A 16,521-nucleotide genomic window follows, 5' to 3' on the forward strand; every position below is an offset into this window, starting at 1 on the left:
ACCTGCGGGGCCCCAGCTCTGGAAACAGCCCCCACGGCCTCCACCACAGGTGGGCGCCACGCAGACGCCCGCTGGAGCTGATTTTCTCACCGGGGGAGGCCTGGAGGGGCGGCGGGCGCTGTGGGCGTCCTACCCCTGAGCGAGGCGGGGCACAGCTGCTTTTTCCTGGCAATTTTATTAATAATGCAAACAGCAGAGACCGGGTGCCGTGCCAGCTGTGTCCTCGGTGCCTGCTCACAGGCAGCTCCAGAACTTCACCCTGGGTCCCGTTTATACAATAAATTAACTTAAATTATCAGACATCACATACATTTCCTCTCTTGTAATAAATCTCTAAAAATATGTCCCTTTGCTTCGACCTGACAAACGCCCGGCGGGTGGTGGTGGTGGTGGTGGCCGGGCTGCCACGGGGCGCCGAGGGCCGGGCACGGGCTCCCCGCTGCGGCCAGCAGCGCCCCCAGTCGCAGCTCTCCGTGTCCGTGGGGCAGCCCGGCTATCTGTCTGTCTCGTGTCCGTCCCACGGGCGGCCTCTGCCGGGTGGGAGCACGTCCGTGGGCTCCTTCGTAGCTCCGGGGCTGGCGCGGCCCCAGCCAGTGCCCACGCAGGGCAGGGCGTGTCAGCAGATCCTCACCCTGACTGAGAGAGGCAGGCGGGGAGCCGGGACGGCCGCCTGGCCCCTCCGCGAGCCCCGACGCCCCGCGCCCTGCCTGCGGGCTGGCGCCCTGTCTTCTGCTCAGGAAATCGGAGGGAGGGGAGCAGCCCAGCCTGCCGGGGACCAGGCTGCCCACAGGGGCGGGGCGGCACCCCAGAGCTGTCTCGGGCCCTCCCCCCACCCCTCCCATGGCTTCCCCCGCCTCGAGGGCTTGCTGGAGGCTCTGACACGCAAGGTATCACTGCTTCTCAAACTCCTTTTCTCTTTCCTCGGAGACCTAAAGACACGTGCGGGGGGCTCCCAGGCAGTGGCGGGGGCTCAAACCCAGGCCCCCCGTGGGTGTGCAGCCTGCGCTGCCTGGTGAGCCCTTGTGGAGGGTGGGGAGCCCTCTAGGGGCCCTGCTGCCCCCGGGTGCCTGCCAAGCGGCCTGCCCGGGAGAGGCCGTTACCTGAGTGGGCGCGGAAGGCCTGGCCGGGCACGAACTCGGGGCAGTCAATGAGCTGGGAGAAGTCGGGGTGGCCGGCGCTGCGGACGGGGGGCCCGGGGATGGGCCATTTCTCGGGCTCCACCCTCCTCCTCATCTTCTCCTCCACGATCTCCACCTCCGTGCTGTCCTTCAGCGCCTGGACAGAGGCCTCTGTGAGCCGCCCGCCCGCCTGCCCGCCCGTCCTCTCGTCACGCACACCGTGCGCCCTGCCCCCTCTGTGCGGAGACCCCTCACCTCCAAGATGAGGCCCAGGTTGGTGGTGAGCGCCTGCACGCGGTGGAAGCCCGCGATGAGCGAGATGGGCAGGAAGCCGTGAGGGTCCATCTTCCTCCGCAGGAAGAAGTCGCGCTCCAGGTTCTCCGTGCTGAAGTAGTACTCTCTGCGGAGGAGGCGACAGCGGGTCCGGGGCCGCCCCAGGGCCACCCCACACGAGGGCTGAACACAGGCTTCAGGGGGCCGGGCAGGGCCGTACTCAGCGGGGTGCGTCAAGTGCCAGGACAGGGGTTCGAGCCCTCCTGCACGAGGGGTGAAGCGGGGCTGCAGGGGTCTCTCTGGCTCGCTCTCTAAGATTGTTTATTCGTGAGAAAGAGAGGAAGGGAGAAAGAACCAGACATCACTCTGGTCCATGTGCCGCCGGGGATCGAACTCAGGACCTCATGCTTGGAAGTCTCACGCTACATCCCCTGCCACCTCACGGACCACCTCCCTCTGCCCCTCCTTGTAAAACTTGTAAAAGGTTTTCAGGGGCCGGGCGGTGGTGCACCTGGCTGAGCGCGCATGTTGCCGTGCACAAGGCCCCGGGTTCAAGCCCCGAGTCCCCACCTGCAGGGGGAAAGCTTCTCGAGTGGTGGAGCAGGGCTGCGGTGTCTCTCTCCCTATCTTCCCCTCCCCTCTTGATTTCTGGCTGTCTCTATCCAGTACATAAGTAAAGATGATGTTTTTTAAAAGTCTTCCATGCCTGGGGGTCAGGCAGTAGCGCAGGCACCGGCGTAAGGATCCCGGTTCGAGCCCCCGGCTCCCCACCTGCAGGGGAGTCGCTTCACAGGCGGTGAAGCAGGTCTGCAGGTGTCTGTCTTTCTCTCCCCCTCTCTGTCTTCCCCTCCTCTCTCCATTTCTCTCTGTCCTATCCAACAAGGACGACATCAATAGCCACAATAATAATAACTACCAAAACAATACAAACAAGGGCAACAAAAAGGAAAATAATAAAGAAATGAAGCAAGTCTTTCACGCCTGAAGCACCGCGGTCCCAGGTTCACCCCCGGCCTTGACCTTGCCGGCAGTCACCCGCAAGGATGCACAGCTGAGTGAGCCGAGGGGCTCATCCCGCCACCCCAGGGCTGCCTGCGCCCCGCACTCACATCTGGCGGCGGATGTAGCCCTTGAGCAGCGCCTCCTCCACGGGGTACACCTGCAGGCCGCGCCCGTCGTCGTAGTAGTACAGCACGCCGCCGCCCGCACCCACGGGCTCCTCGGGCCGCTGCGCCTGCTCCCCCTGCTCCCGGGGGCCGGGCGCGTCCCAGCTCACTGCGGGGGTGGGGGCAGCCAATTCACCCTGCGACCCCCCCCACGGGCCCACTCCACCTTCAAGGGGTCTCCGACCCCACCTCACGGGGTCTCCTACCCTCACCTTCAAGGGGTCTCCGACCCCACCTCACGGGGTCTCCTCGCCCCACCTCACGGGGTCTCCTACACTCACCTTCAAGGGGTCTCATCCCCAACCTCAAGGGGTCTCCTCCCCCACCTCACGGAGTCTCCTATCCCACCTTCAAGGCGTCTCCTACCCCCACCTCACGGGGTCTCCTCCCCCACCTCACGGGGTCTCTTATCCCACCTTCATGGGGTCTCCTCCCCCACCTCACGGGGTCTCTTATCCCACCTTCATGGGGTCTCCTACCCCACCTCCATGGGGTCTCCTACCCCACCTCACGGGGTCCCCTACCCCCACCTCACGAGGTCTCCTCCCCCATCTTCAAGGGGTCTCCTACCCCCACCTCACGGGGTCTCCTCCCCCCATCTTCATGGGGTCTCCTACCCCACCTCACGGAGTCTCCTCCCCCACGTTCAAGGGGTCTCCTCCCCCACGTTCAAGGGGTCTCCTACCCCACGTTCAAGGGGTCTCCTATCCCACCTTCATGGGGTCTCCTACCCCACCTCACGGGGTCTCCATCTTCAAGGGGTCTCCTCCCCCACCTCACGGGGTCTCCTCCCACTTGAAGCCCCCACCCCCTCACGGGACCCCAGGTGCCCTAGGCCCACCGCATAGGGTCCTCCGGGGTCCCCCAGTCCTCACCTCGCGGGCATCCCCGGCCCCGGCCTCGCCCCCGGCCTCGCCCCCGGCCTCGGCCCCGGAAGCCCCCGCGCACGGTGCCCCCCTCGCTGCGCACGCTGGACACCTCGTCCTGGTCCTCCCGCCGCTCCCGGTCCCGCCGCCAGCCTGGAGGGAGAGGGGGGAGAGGGGCGTCAGCGGGCACCGACTGGGGAGGCTCCGGCCCAGTCCCCGTCCTAACCTGTCCTGCCTTGTCTGGCGGCGGGAACTGGCACTGCGCCCCTCACTGCCAGGTTCTGGGTTCGAGTCTGGCACCCGAGGGTCTCTATGCAAGGAGCCTATGGCCCGGTGTCTCTCCCTCATCAGTGAGCAGCCCCGAGGGCCAACACCCAGGCGGCGCCATGGGCCTATGGGTGGCCTCCTTGGCGTGGGGTCACCCCAGGCCTGCCCCCCGATCTCTCGGAACACAGAGTGGGCAGCTGGACCCATTCAGCAACACCAAATCAAACGTCTTTAAAGATGGATTGCAGGGGCAAGTGGTGGCAGACCCGGCTAGGCGCACATTACCAAGAGCAAGGCCCTGGGTTCTAGCCCCACTCCCCACTTGCAGGGAGGACGCTTCACAAATGGTGAAACAGGCCTGCAAATGTCGGGGTCTCTCTCTCTCTCTCACTGCCACTTCCCCTCAGTTTATCTATCCAAAGCAATAAAACTGAAAACATGAACTACAAGGAGAGGGAGAGGACGGACACCCAGGGCCTGGGGCCTGCAGGCAGACAGAACTTCCGTGAGCAGGTGAGGGAGGGCAGGTGACAGGCCCGAGGAGGAAGTCCCACGCAGGCAGGTCCCCACCGGCGGAGGGACGGGAGGGTGGTCTGCGCAGAGGGGGCAGGGGAGGAGCCCGAGGGCTCGGTCCGCCCTGTTGATGGGGTCTTACCACGGGGCTCGCCCCTCCGGCCGGGGTGCGGGGGCCGGGGGGCCTCTGGTTGTCCTCTGAGGCTCCCACGAGAGCCGGGCCGCTCCTGGCTGTCGGGGGGGAGGCCCTGCAGCAGCAGCGGGACCCAGCGCTGCTTTGTGGCTGTGGGGACAAGGGGGCCGGCGGGTCAGCTCTCTGGGAGGACCCCCACCTCCACCCCTTATTTGGGGACCAGGTAGTGGTGCACATGCTGCCATGCCCAAGGACCCAGGTTCAAGGCCCTGGTCCCCACCTGCAGAGGGGAAACTTCACGAGTGAAGCAGGGCTGCAGGTGTCTCTCTCTCGCCTCCAGGGTTATCACTGGGGCTCGGTGCCTGCATTACGAACCCTCTGCTCCTAGTGGCCATTTTCTTCCATTTTTTGGGATAGAGAGAAATCAAGAAAGGAGGGAAAGGAAGACAGAGAGGGAGAAAGACAGACACCTGCAGACCTGCTTCACCGCTTGTGAAGCGATCCCCCTGCAGGTGGGGGGCCAGGGGCTCGAACCGGGATCTTTGCGCCGGTCCTTGAGCTTCGCGCCACGTGCATTTAACCCGCTGCGCCACAGCCCGGCCCCCTCTCTCCCTCTCCATCTCCCCTTCCCTCTGGATCGCTGGCTGTCTCTACCCACTGAATAAATAAGTAAATGTAATGTTAATTGCTCCAACATTGGCTTCCACACCTGTGTATGTGGGCACGGTGCCCCTCGGCCGCCTCCCCGCAGTGAGGGGCACCTCCCCTCCCCCAGCCCGCTCACACCACAGGCACTGACAGCACCCCAGGGCCAAGAACAGACCGGCCAACCTCCTGGGACGCCCCCCACCTTCTCAGTCTCCCGAACGAGGTCCAAGCGGAAGCCCGCTGCTAACCTCAGAGACACCGCAGCAGCTCGCAGCTCCCCCAGTGGTGCTGGGGTCTTGAACCCAGGGCCCCAGGCGCACAGACCGAGCCCCCAGCCCGCCGTGGGAATCAAAGAGCCAGAGCTGCTGTCCCTGGCAACCCCCTTCTAACTGAGGAAGCCAAGAGCAGGCGAGGAGCCCCACTTCCGATGGCCAGCACAACCAAAGTGATGCCCGGCCCCTCCTGCCTCGGCCCTGCGCCACCCGCCGCCCCCGCGTGAGGCCTGACCTCGCTTGCGCTGCCCGCTGGCCTGGGCCTCGTCCTCGCTGGCGTTGTCTGTGGCGCCGTCCCGGCCCTCCCCGCTGCTTTTCTTCTCCGGCTTGTCGTCCTTGTCCTTCCTGCCCGCGGGCTTCTTGCTCCCTTGGCCGGCGCCTAGACCCTGTGAGGAGATGGCGGCCTCTGTGAGCGGGGGCGCCGGCTGGGGACAGAGAGGAACAAGCAACCTTCACCCAGGTGGAGGCTGGGGAGGGACAAGCCAGCCACATGCACGGAGTTAAGAGTCACGGAGGGGGAGCCGGGCGGTAGCGCAGGTGGCACAAAGCGTAAGGACCTGAGTAAGGATCCCGGTTCGAGCCCCTGGCGGTGAAGCAGGTCTGCAGGTGTCTGTCTTTCTCTCCCCCCTGTCTTCCCCTCCTCTCTCCATTTCTCTCTGTCCTATCCAGCAACAACGATACCAGTAACAACAACAATAATAACTACAATGATAAAAAACAAGAGCAAAAGGTAATAAATAAAAACATTAAAAAAAAAAAGTCATGGAGAAGAACACCTGCCCTGCAAGCAAGCCACAGCGGGACTGCCACCTCTGCTTGGTCACCACTGGGTTTTCACTGCTCCAAGCCGGATTCCCCTGCACACAGAAAATAGAAGGGCCAGGGAGCCAGGTGGTACGTAGCGCAGAGGGTTAAGGGCACGTGGCGCAAAGCACAAGGACCGGCACAAGGATCCCGGTTCGAGCCCCCAGCTCCCCACCAGCGGGGGAGTCGCTTCACAGGCGGGGAAGCAGGTCTGCAGGTGTCTGTCTTTCTCTCCCCCTCTCTGTCTTCCCCTCCTCTCTCCATTTCTCTCTGTCCTATCCAACAACGAATTGCGTCAACAAGGGCAATAATAATAACCACAACGAAGCTACAACAAGGGCAACAAAAGGGGGAAAAAATGGCCTCCAGGAGCGGTGGATTCATGGTGCAGGCACCGAGCCCAGCAATAAGCCTGGAGGAAGAAAAAAAAAAAAAGGATGGGGTAAATAGCATAATGGTTCTGCAAACAGACTGCCAAGCCTGAGGCTCCAAAGTCCCAGGTTCAATCCCCTGCACCACCATAAGTCAGAGCTGAACAGTGCGCTGGTAAAAAAAAAAAAAAGAGAGAGAGAGAAAAAAATCTTTAAAAAAAACTAGAGGGGTGGGTGGTGGTGCACCTGGCTGGTTCAAGTGCATATGATATGAAGCACAAGGATCTGGGTTTGAGCCCCCAGACCTCCACCTGCAGGGGGGACACTTCACAAGCGGTGAGGCAGGTTTGCCGGTGTCTTTCTCTCTCCCTCTCAATTTCTCTGTCCTGTCCAATAAAATGGGGGAAATGGCTGGCAGGAGCAGTGGCTTCACAGTGCCGGCACCAAGCCCAGCCCCAGCCCCAGCGAGACCCTGGAGGCAATTAAAAAAATCTTTAAAAAGACAGAGACCAGGGCAGGGGTAGATAGCATAATGGTCATGCAAACAGACTCTCATGCCTGAGGCTCTGTCAAGTCCCAGGTTCAATGCTCCGCACCACCATAAGCCAGAGCTGAGCAGGGCTCTGCTGAAAAAAATAAAGTGACAACATAAAAAAAGAGAGAGACCAGGGCTGGGCAGTGGAACACCTGTTACCAGGCACAAGGACTGGGGTTCAAACCCCCAACCCCCACCTGCCTGGGGGAAGCTTCATGAGCAGCGAAGCAGGCTTCAGGGTCTTCCCCATTCTCTCTCTTGTCTAAAGCCTTTTACATTTTAATTACATTAATTTATTTATTGGATAGACAGAGCCAGAAATCCAAAGAGGAGTAGGGAAACACCAGCAACCCTGCTTCAACACTTGTGAAGCTTCCCTCCTGCAAGTGGGGACCTGGGGCTTGAACCCAGGACCTTTGCACACTGTAATGTATGCACTTAACCAGGTGCACCACTGCCTAACTCCCTTTCTCTTTTTGAATTTTTCTCTTTAATAATTTTTAAAAATATTTTTGAATTATCTTTTATTATTTATTGGAATAGAGACAGCCAGATATAGAGAGGGAAGGGGGTGATAGAGAGGGAGAGACACACACCTGCAGCCCTGCTTCACCACTTACAAAGCTTTCCCCCTGCAGATGGGGACCGGGGGCTTGAACTCAGGTCCTTGTGCATTGTAACATGTGTGCTCAACCAGGTGTGCCACCACCCGGCCCCTCTTTAAATAATTTATAATTATCTTAATGAGAAAGAGAGAGCTAAAGAAAGACTGCTCAGCTCTGGCTGATGGTGGTACTTGGGATTGAACCTGGGACCTGAGAGCCTCAGGCACAAGAGTCTGTTTGCAGAACCATGATGCTGACTGACTCCCGAGCTCTTTCCAATACATAGGACATATATTAAAAAAGAGAAAGAGCAGCCCACAGAGGGGCTGGCAACCCTGGGTCCTGTTTGCTTCTCCGGAACCAAAGCCTCACACTGTGGTGGTGCGTCTGCGTCTGACTGAGCACACACGCCATATTGTGTAAGGACCCAGGTTTAAGGCCCAGTCTCCACCCGCAGAGGGGGAAGCTTTGTGAGTGGTGAAGCAGGGTTGCGGGTGTCTCTATCTCTCTCCCTATCTCCCCCCATCAACCTGTCTCTATCCAATAAATAAAAATAATGAAGATTATTAAAAGAGAGATTCACCGGAGGTTCCCAGGGCACTCTCACGTGGTGCCAAGACTGAGCCTGGGGCACATGCCTGGCCAGGCAGGGGCTCTGCCCAGCGGGCTGTCTCTGGCCCATGTGAGTGACTTGGAAGGAAGCCCAGGAGCAGACAGACTCCTGTGCCAGGGCAGTCTAGAAGCGTGTCCAGGACTCTGCTCGTGTTAAGACTGACCCCCATGTATGCACGTGTGGGCGCCAGCAGTGACACAGCAAAGTGTGTGTGGTGTGGGGGAGGGGGGAGGAGGCACAACCAGCACCCCCAGAGGTCTATCAGCCTCAGTGTGCCTTCACCCTGGCAGGCAGGCAGGCACCCAGGCGTCCACCTCCACCCACCCCCAAAAGGAGGAGGGCCCCGCTGGTCTGGTCAATTCAATTTTCTCAACCAGCTGTGCATGCATGCAGGGGTGGGGCGGGGGCAGGGGCAGAGAAATACTCACGCCTGTGTTCACCAGCTCACTGGGGGTCGGCCAGTTCGCCATGTCGCTGAAGTCACTGGCCTAAGAAACGGTAAGAAAGCGTCATGTCTGTGGGGTCAGGGTTATGCGCACATGTCACCATGTGCAAGGCTGCGGGTTTGAGCCCCGGTCCCCACCTGCTGGGGGAAGCTTCATGAGTGGTGAAGCCGGGATGGAGGTCTCTCTCCTTCCTCCTCCCTCAACTTCTGTGTCTATCCAAAATATATAAGGAAAATATTTTTATACTTTCTGAAAAGGAAAGCAGTTTTAAAACATCTCCCTTTGGGTGGGGCATAGATAGGATAATGCTTATGCAAACAGACTCTCATGCCTGAGGCTCCGAAGTCCCAGGTTCAATTCCCCCTGCGCCACCATAAGCCAGTAGAGCAGTGTTCTGGTAAAAACAAAACAAAACAAACAAACAAACAACAACCCTTCAACAGTTAAACTCGGGCACTTATCAAAATCACCTAAAAGTTTCTTTGTTATATAGCCACGGCACTGACCTTTTTTCTTTTAGAGACAGAGAGACACCTGCAACCCTGTTTCACCACTTGAAAAACTTTCCCCCTGAAGCTGGGAACCGAGGACTCGAACCCGAGTCTTTGCTCATTATAACGTGAGCTCGATCAGGTGAGCCATCACCTGGTCTCACAGGCCCCCCCCCCCCAAAGTTTCTTCAAGCAGAAATAAGAGTATTTTTGGTCGAGAGACCCAGAGACCAGCACTCTGTGGTGACCCTGAGCAGACAGAATAGTGGGCTGCCTGTGGCGCTAACTCAGTGTGGCAGCTGGAACACGGCCTGGTGAGCTGACGGCAGGGCCTGCCGGAAAGGCCCAGAGCCCACACAGTCAGCTTGTGTCACAGTGGCCTGGGAGGCTGCCCTCAACCTGCCGCTCCCTCCCTCCCTCTCTCTCTCAGTAAAGGATAGTTTAAACCGACTGTTTTGTGGAGGGGGCATACCTTGTTGGATTTCTTTGTCTTGAATTTTCCAGCTTTTACACTTTGGGGGGACCCGAGATCTGAAAAAAAGAAAAGAAAGTGTTTACCAAGACTCATCTGGAGCTGAGAGCTGCTCCCCAGGGAGGGCGGCCCACCGTGTGGCCAGCTCAGTGGTCCCGACAAGGGGCCGCCTGTACGTTAGGGGGGGCAGCCTTCAAATCAGGAAGCTGACACGCAGCCCGAGCGCCATCTTCCTCCAGGACGAGAGCAGGTGGGCACGGGGCGTGCCTGCGGAGGCCCCACTCCCGGGCCCCTTTCCCGTCCAGTTACATCCACACGGGGGGCGAGCGCTCAGCTTCAGGACAGCCTTGTAAACACGTCTGGGCGGCAGGCTGGGGATACCTAGACTCAAGCCCCCCAAACAGAACCACAGGTCTGTGCAGAGGCTCACAGAAGCCTCCCGGCATCTCCCTGGCCCGGTCCGTCCACGTAGAAAATCAGACACACCATTCCAGGATGCGGGGCCCAGGGGTGGCCAGAGCAGAAAGAACGTGGGAGTCCCGGCCACCGACAGGCCACTTTTCAGGGCCCGGGGGCTGATGGGAACAGACTGCAGCCAGGCTGCTCTAGCCCGGACAAACGGCCCCTGACCTCTAAGAGCACAGGGTGCAGGCTCTGACGCCAGCCCACTCCCCTTCCCCGGAGGAGAGCACAGGGACAAATCTCTAAGGCAGAATAAGAGCGAGGACAAGAGGACAAGAAATGGGGGGGGGGGGGGGTTTAGACAGCATAAAGGTTATGCAGAGACTCCCTTGCCTGAGGCTCCAAAGTCCTAGGTTCAATCCCTCGCACCACCATAGCAGTGCTCTGGTTAAAGAAAAAAAAAAAGGGAGTCAGGCGTAGTGCAGCGTGTTAAGCACACGTGGCACAAAGCACAAGGACCGGCATAAGGATCCCGGTTCAAGCCCCAGGCTCCCCTCAAAATATGTCAGTGAAACCCCAGCTACAACGAGAGAGTTAGTTCTACAATATACAGCATCTGGGAGACTTCTCCAAAGTGGAAGGCAGGTCCCCACACATGCAGAGCCCCATGGGGCTTCTCTGCTGCCCGCCCAGAGCTGTCTGGGGCTGCGGGAAGGGACCAGCCAGACCAGCCACCGCCCCCCAGCCCTTCAGCACCATGAACACAGTCCTGGGCCCTTGAGGCTGCAGGTTCAAACCCGGAAGCCACCTTACGCTGAGTTCAGCGGTGCTGTCTCTCTCCCAGCCAAGCAGGAAAAGGTGCTTAGCTCCACTGGTAAAGAAGGGGGCCGGGCGGTTAAGCGCACATGGTGCAGAAGCACAAGGATCCGGGCTCAAGGCCCCGGCTCCCCACCTGTAGGGGAGAAGCTTCACAGGCGGTGAAGAAAAGTGCAGGACATTCCCCCCACCCCCAGCGGTCCTGACAGTCACTGTGCTCTGCTCTGGCTGAAGGTGGCACGCTGGGGATTGAACCTGGCGCCTTCGGCGCCTCAAGGATGAAGGCCACTGTATGACCGCAACGCTAGCGGCAGCCAGTCTTCAAGGCGGGGGTCCTTGTCCAGTGAGGGGGCAGACACTAGATGAGCCCTCAGCCCACCCTGGGTATCAGCCCCCACCTCCCCTCACAGTGGAACATCACCTGCAAGCAGGGCCTGGGACTCGGAGCAGCTCAGGGCCAAGCCTGCCAGCCCCGCGTCTCCCTGAGGAGTGGAGGTGAGCTGATGTAGGCCGGGTCAGGACGGGAGTGGAGCGCAGGGCGAGGCAGCACCGTGGGGCTCCGACGTCCCAGGTTCAATCCCCAGCCCACCTTAAGCCGGAGCTGAGCAGGACTCTGGGCAACTAGTAGTGTTAGTAATAACTAGGGCTGGGAGATAGCACAGTGGTTATGCAAAAGACCCCATGCCCGAGGCTCTTAGGCCGAGCTCAGTCCCAGGCACCACCTTAGGCCAGGGCAGAACCGGCAACAAATAAAAAGTTCAGCTTAACCGGCGAGCCACACCCCGAACGAACATGACAGCAACGGCGAGGCTGGGTGTGGGGGTGGGGGGCTTATCTGCTGGGCAGCAGCAGCACCCCCAGCCCCAGCTCCAGGAAGGCACCCCTAGGCCGTCCCTGCACCCCTGGGAGACCCCGTTCCCCAAGTGCTGGCCTGGGCTCTGCCAGAGGGCCAGCTGCGCGCCTGCGGCCCTGGGTCCCAGCCCCGCAGGCAGCTTTAGACCGGAAGGGGAGACAGCACAGGGGTTCTGCTCCTGCCTGGGGCCTCAAGTTCAAGCCCCCCAGACCCCACGTGCAGGAAGGAAGCTTCACAAGCAGTGAAGAAGGGGTGCAGGCCTTGCTCCCTTTTCCCTTGGGCTATCTGTCTCTAATGAAAAATGAATTAAAATAAGTGAAATACACAATTAAAAACAGCTTTAAACCCTGTCACACCACGTCCCCCCACCCCTAGCTGACGCGTGGACTCCCCAGCACCAGGCCCTGTCTCTACCTGCACCCGAGCGGTGCAGTTTCTCTCACTTCTTGGCAGTCAGGGGGCACATGCAAGGATCCGGGTTCAAGCCCCTGGTCCCCACCTGCAGGGGAAAGCTTCAAGCCGCAGGTGCCTCTTTCTCTCTCAATTTCTCTCTGTCCTATCTAATAATATTAAAGGTAAATTTCACAGTCAGGCAGACAGAGAGATTGTTTTGGGGTGTAGGGTAGACAACATAATGGTTATGCAAACAGGCTCTCAGGCCCGAGGCTCCAAAGCCCCAGGTTCAAGCCCCTACACCATCATAAGCCAGAGCTGAGCAGTGCTCTGGCAAAAAAAAAAAAGTGGTCTGGGAGGTGGCGCAGTGGGTAAATCGTTGGTCTCTCAGACACTAGGTCCTGAGTTCAATCCCCAGCAGCACAGGTACCAGAGTGATGTCTGGTTCTTTCTCTCTCTTCTATCTTTGTCATTAATAAATAAAAATAAAAAGAGAAGGGAAGAGAGAGAGAAAGAAAGAGAAAATGGCTTTGCAAAAAGGCTCGGCAGCCCGAGGTTCAGTCCCCAGCACCAGCAGAGCTGAGCGCGGCTCTGACGTCAAGGTTCCCTGAGCCGCACTGTCCCCACCCTGGGACACCCAGTCCTTGCTTGGGGCAGCTTCGGGTGCAGGCAGAGGGCCAGGCACCCCGCCAGCATCCCGCAGCCCGACATCCCGCAGCCCGACTCCCCAGCAGACAGGCCGGCCTCACCGCCAACAGCACCCCAGGGCGCCCTGCAGCTGGCACCGGGGTCTTGCGGGGATGGGGGGCGCACCCCACCTGCCGGGACCCGCGCCCGCCTGGGAGGACCCGTGCAGCCCCGCCGCCGAGGCGCCCCGGCCCTCCCCCCACCCCTGGACCATCAGGCGCCCCCTCCCCCGACCTGTGCGCCCCTCCTCTGCCCTGTGCGCCCCTCCCCCGACCTGTGCGCCCCCTCCTCCGACCTGTGCGCCCCCTCCCCCGACCTGTGCGCCCCTCCCCCGACCTGTGCGCCCCTCCTCCTCCCTGTGCGCCCCCTCCCCCGACGTGTGCGCCCCTCTTCCTCCCTGTGCGCCCCTCCTCCTCCCTGTGCGCCCCTCTCCCGACCTGTGCGCCCCCTCCCCCGACCTGTGCGCCCCTCCCCCGACCTGTGCGCCCCACCCCGACCTGTGCGCCCCTCCTCCTCCCTGTGCGCCCCCTCCCCCGACCTGTGCGCCCCTCCTCCTCCCTGTGCGCCCCCTCCCCCGACCTGTGCGCCCCTCCTCCTCCCTGTGCGCCCCTCTCCCGACCTGTGCGCCCCCTCCCCCGACCTGTGCGCCCCTCCCCCGACCTGTGCGCCCCTCCCCCGACCTGTGCGACCCCTCCCCCGACCTGTGCGCCCCTCCTCCTCCCTGTGCGCCCCTCTCCCGACCTGTGCGCCCCCTCCCCCGACCTGTGCGCCCCTCCTCCTCCCTGTGCGCCCCTCTCCCGACCTGTGCGCCCCCTCCCCCGACCTGTGCGCCCCTCCCCCGACCTGTGCGCCCCTCCTCCTCCCTGTGCGCCCCTCCCCCGACCTGTGCGCCCCCTCCCCCGACCTGTGCGCCCCTCCCCCGACCTGTGCGCCCCTCCTCTGCCCTGTGCGCCCCTCCCCCGACCTGTGCGCCCCTCCTCTGCCCTGTGCGCCCCTCCTCCTCCCTGTGCGCCCCTCCTCCTCCCTGTGCGCCCCCTCCCCCGACGTGTGCGCCCCTCTTCCTCCCTGTGCGCCCCTCCTCCTCCCTGTGCGCCCCTCTCCCGACCTGTGCGCCCCCTCCCCCGACCTGTGCGCCCCTCCCCCGACCTGTGCGCCCCACCCCGACCTGTGCGCCCCTCCTCCTCCCTGTGCGCCCCCTCCCCCGACCTGTGCGCCCCTCCTCCTCCCTGTGCGCCCCCTCCCCCGACCTGTGCGCCCCTCCTCCTCCCTGTGCGCCCCTCTCCCGACCTGTGCGCCCCCTCCCCCGACCTGTGCGCCCCTCCCCCGACCTGTGCGCCCCTCCCCCGACCTGTGCGACCCCTCCCCCGACCTGTGCGCCCCTCCTCCTCCCTGTGCGCCCCTCTCCCGACCTGTGCGACCCCTCCCCCGACCTGTGCGCCCCTCCTCCTCCCTGTGCGCCCCTCTCCCGACCTGTGCGCCCCCTCCCCCGACCTGTGCGCCCCTCCCCCGACCTGTGCGCCCCTCCTCCTCCCTGTGCGCCCCTCCCCCGACCTGTGCGCCCCCTCCCCCGACCTGTGCGCCCCTCCCCCGACCTGTGCGCCCCTCCTCTGCCCTGTGCGCCCCTCCCCCGACCTGTGCGCCCCTCCTCTGCCCTGTGCGCCCCTCCTCCTCCCTGTGCGCCCCTCCTCCTCCCTGTGCGCCCCTCTCCCGACCTGTGCGACCCCTCCCCCGACCTGTGCGCCCCTCCCCCGACCTGTGCGCCCCTCCTCCTCCCTGTGCGCCCCTCTCCCGACCTGTGCGCCCCCTCCCCCGACCTGTGCGCCCCCTCCCCCGACCTGTGCGCCCCCTCCTCCTCCCTGTGCGCCCCTCCCCCGACCTGTGCGCCCCTCCCCCGACCTGTGCACCCCTCCCCCGGCCTGTGCGCCCCTCCTCCTCCCTGTGCGCCCCCTCCCCCGACCTGTGCGCCCCCTCCCCCGACCTGTGCGCCCCTCCCCCGACCTGTGCGCCCCTCCTCCTCCCTGTGCGCCCCTCCCCCGACCTGTGCGCCCCTCCCCCGACCTGTGCGCCCCTCCCCCGACCTGTGCGCCCCTCCCCCGACCTGTGCGCCCCTCCCCCGACCTGTGCGCCCCTCCCCCGACCTATGCGCCCCTCCCCCGGCCCCTCACCTGCATCGTCGCCGTCGCCGTCGGGCGGGGTGTCGGGCCGGGGCGCGGGCGGCTTGCGGGCCCAGGGGTTGTCCTTGGGCGGCGGGGGCGCGCCGTCGGGGCCGGGCGCGGCGGGGGCGGGGGCGGGGGGCGGCGGGGGCAGCGCCAGGGGTCGCACGGCCAGGGCCGCCTGGGGCACGCTGCGGCCCCGCACCGCCGACGGCTCCCCCCGAGCCCCCGCGCTCGAGGGGGGCTCGGCCATGGGGCGGGGGCCGCGGGGCCAGGCGCGGGGGCCGGGGGCCCAGCCCGAGTCTCCGCCGGGGCTCCGACGCCCGCCGGCCCGGGGGGGCAGCGAACCCGACAGCCCGGCCGCCGCCACCGCCGCGTCCGCCTCCCGCTCAGCCGCCACCAACGGCCGGCGCGCGCTCACCTGCCGCACCTCGCGGCTACACGGGCGCCCGCCCGGGCCGCACCCACAGCACCCAGCACCCAGCACCCACGGCACCCAGCTGCACCTAGCAGCACCCAGCACCCACAGTACCCAGCTGCATCCATAGCACCCAGCTGCACCCCCAGCACCCAAATGCACCCACAGCACCCAGCTGCACCTAGCAGCACCCCCAGCCCCAGCAGCACCCACAGCACCCAGCAGCACCCAGCATCACCTAACAGCACCCCCAGCACCCAAATGCACTCCCAGCACCCAGCTGCACCCCCACCACCCAGCTGCACTCTCATCACCCAGCTGCACCCAGCACCCATAACACCCAGCTGCACCCACAGCACCCAAATGCACCCACAGCACCCAGCACCCACAGCGCCCAGCTGCACCCACAGCACCCAAATGCACCCACAGCACCCAGCACCCACAGTACCCAGCTGCATCCATAGCACCCAGCTGCACCCCCAGCACCCAAATGCACCCCCAGCACCCAGCTGCACCTAGCAGCACCCCAGCACCCAGCAGAACCCACAGCACCCACAGCACCCAGCTGCACCTAGCAGCACCCAGCTGCACCTAGCAGCACCCCCAGCCCCAGCAGCACCCACAACACCCAGCAGTACCCACAGCACCCAGCACCCACAGCACTCAGCATCCACGGCACCCAGCTGCACCTAGTAGCACCCCAGCACTCAGCAGCACCCACAGCACCCAGCAGCACCCACAGCACCCAGCAGTACCCACAGCACCCAGCACCCACAGCACCCAGCATCACCTAACAGCACCCCCAGCACCCAAATGCACCTAGCAGCACCCAGCTGCACCTAGCAGCACCCCCAGCCCCAGCAGCACCCACAACACGCAGCAGTACCCACAGCACCCAGCACCCACAGCACTCAGCATCCACGGCACCCAGCTGCACCTAGCAGCACCCCAGCACTCAGCAGCACCCCCAGCACCCAGCAGCACCCACAGCACCCAGCAGTACCCACAGCACCCAGCACCCACAGCACCCAGCATCACCTAACAGCACCCCCAGCACCCAAATGCACCCACAGCACCCAGCTGCACCCCCAGCACCCAGCTGCACTCTCATCACCCAGCTGCACCCACAGCACCCAAATGCACCCACAGCACCCAGCTGCATCCAGCTGCACCCAGCAGCACCCAGCACCCACAGCATCCAGCAAC

The 16,521-nt window shown here is 63.1% G+C and overlaps 2 protein-coding genes across 2 annotated transcripts in view; one reads left to right on the forward strand and one right to left on the reverse strand.

The window, feature by feature from the left end:
- Positions 1-16,521, forward strand: part of SCLT1 (sodium channel and clathrin linker 1) — a 243,932-nt gene that overhangs the window by 118,833 nt on the left and 108,578 nt on the right. The gene's annotated exons all lie outside the window — the stretch shown is intronic.
- On the reverse strand, positions 157-15,305 carry LOC103113607 (La ribonucleoprotein 1B). The gene is made up of 10 exons (XM_060179087.1): positions 14,910-15,305; positions 9,594-9,652; positions 8,613-8,672; positions 5,492-5,642; positions 4,346-4,486; positions 3,433-3,576; positions 2,501-2,666; positions 1,374-1,518; positions 1,101-1,275; positions 157-636 (listed from the first exon to the last, which is right to left on the reverse strand). The coding sequence occupies exons 1-10, from the start codon at positions 15,148-15,150 to the stop codon at positions 617-619; spliced, it is 1,302 nt and encodes a 433-aa protein (XP_060035070.1). The 5' UTR covers positions 15,151-15,305; the 3' UTR covers positions 157-616.

Source organism: Erinaceus europaeus, chromosome 19 (genome assembly GCF_950295315.1).
Source record: "Erinaceus europaeus chromosome 19, mEriEur2.1, whole genome shotgun sequence".
Taxonomy (NCBI): Eukaryota; Metazoa; Chordata; class Mammalia; order Eulipotyphla; family Erinaceidae; genus Erinaceus; species Erinaceus europaeus.

What these genes read in the sequence shown, in the direction of transcription:
- LOC103113607 (XM_060179087.1), bottom strand. Translation starts at nt 15,150, where the DNA reads ATGGCCGAGCCCCCCTCGAGCGCGGGGGCTCGGGGGGAGCCGTCGGCG. An exon ending in CGGCGACGGCGACGATGCAG is followed by an intron (nt 9,653 to 14,909) that starts GTGAGGGGCCGG and finishes TCTTTTTTTCAG; the next exon opens with ATCTCGGGTCCCCCCAAAGT. An exon ending in CCGGAGGGGCGAGCCCCGTG is followed by an intron (nt 3,577 to 4,345) that starts GTAAGACCCCAT and finishes CTCTCCCTCCAG; the next exon opens with GCTGGCGGCGGGACCGGGAG.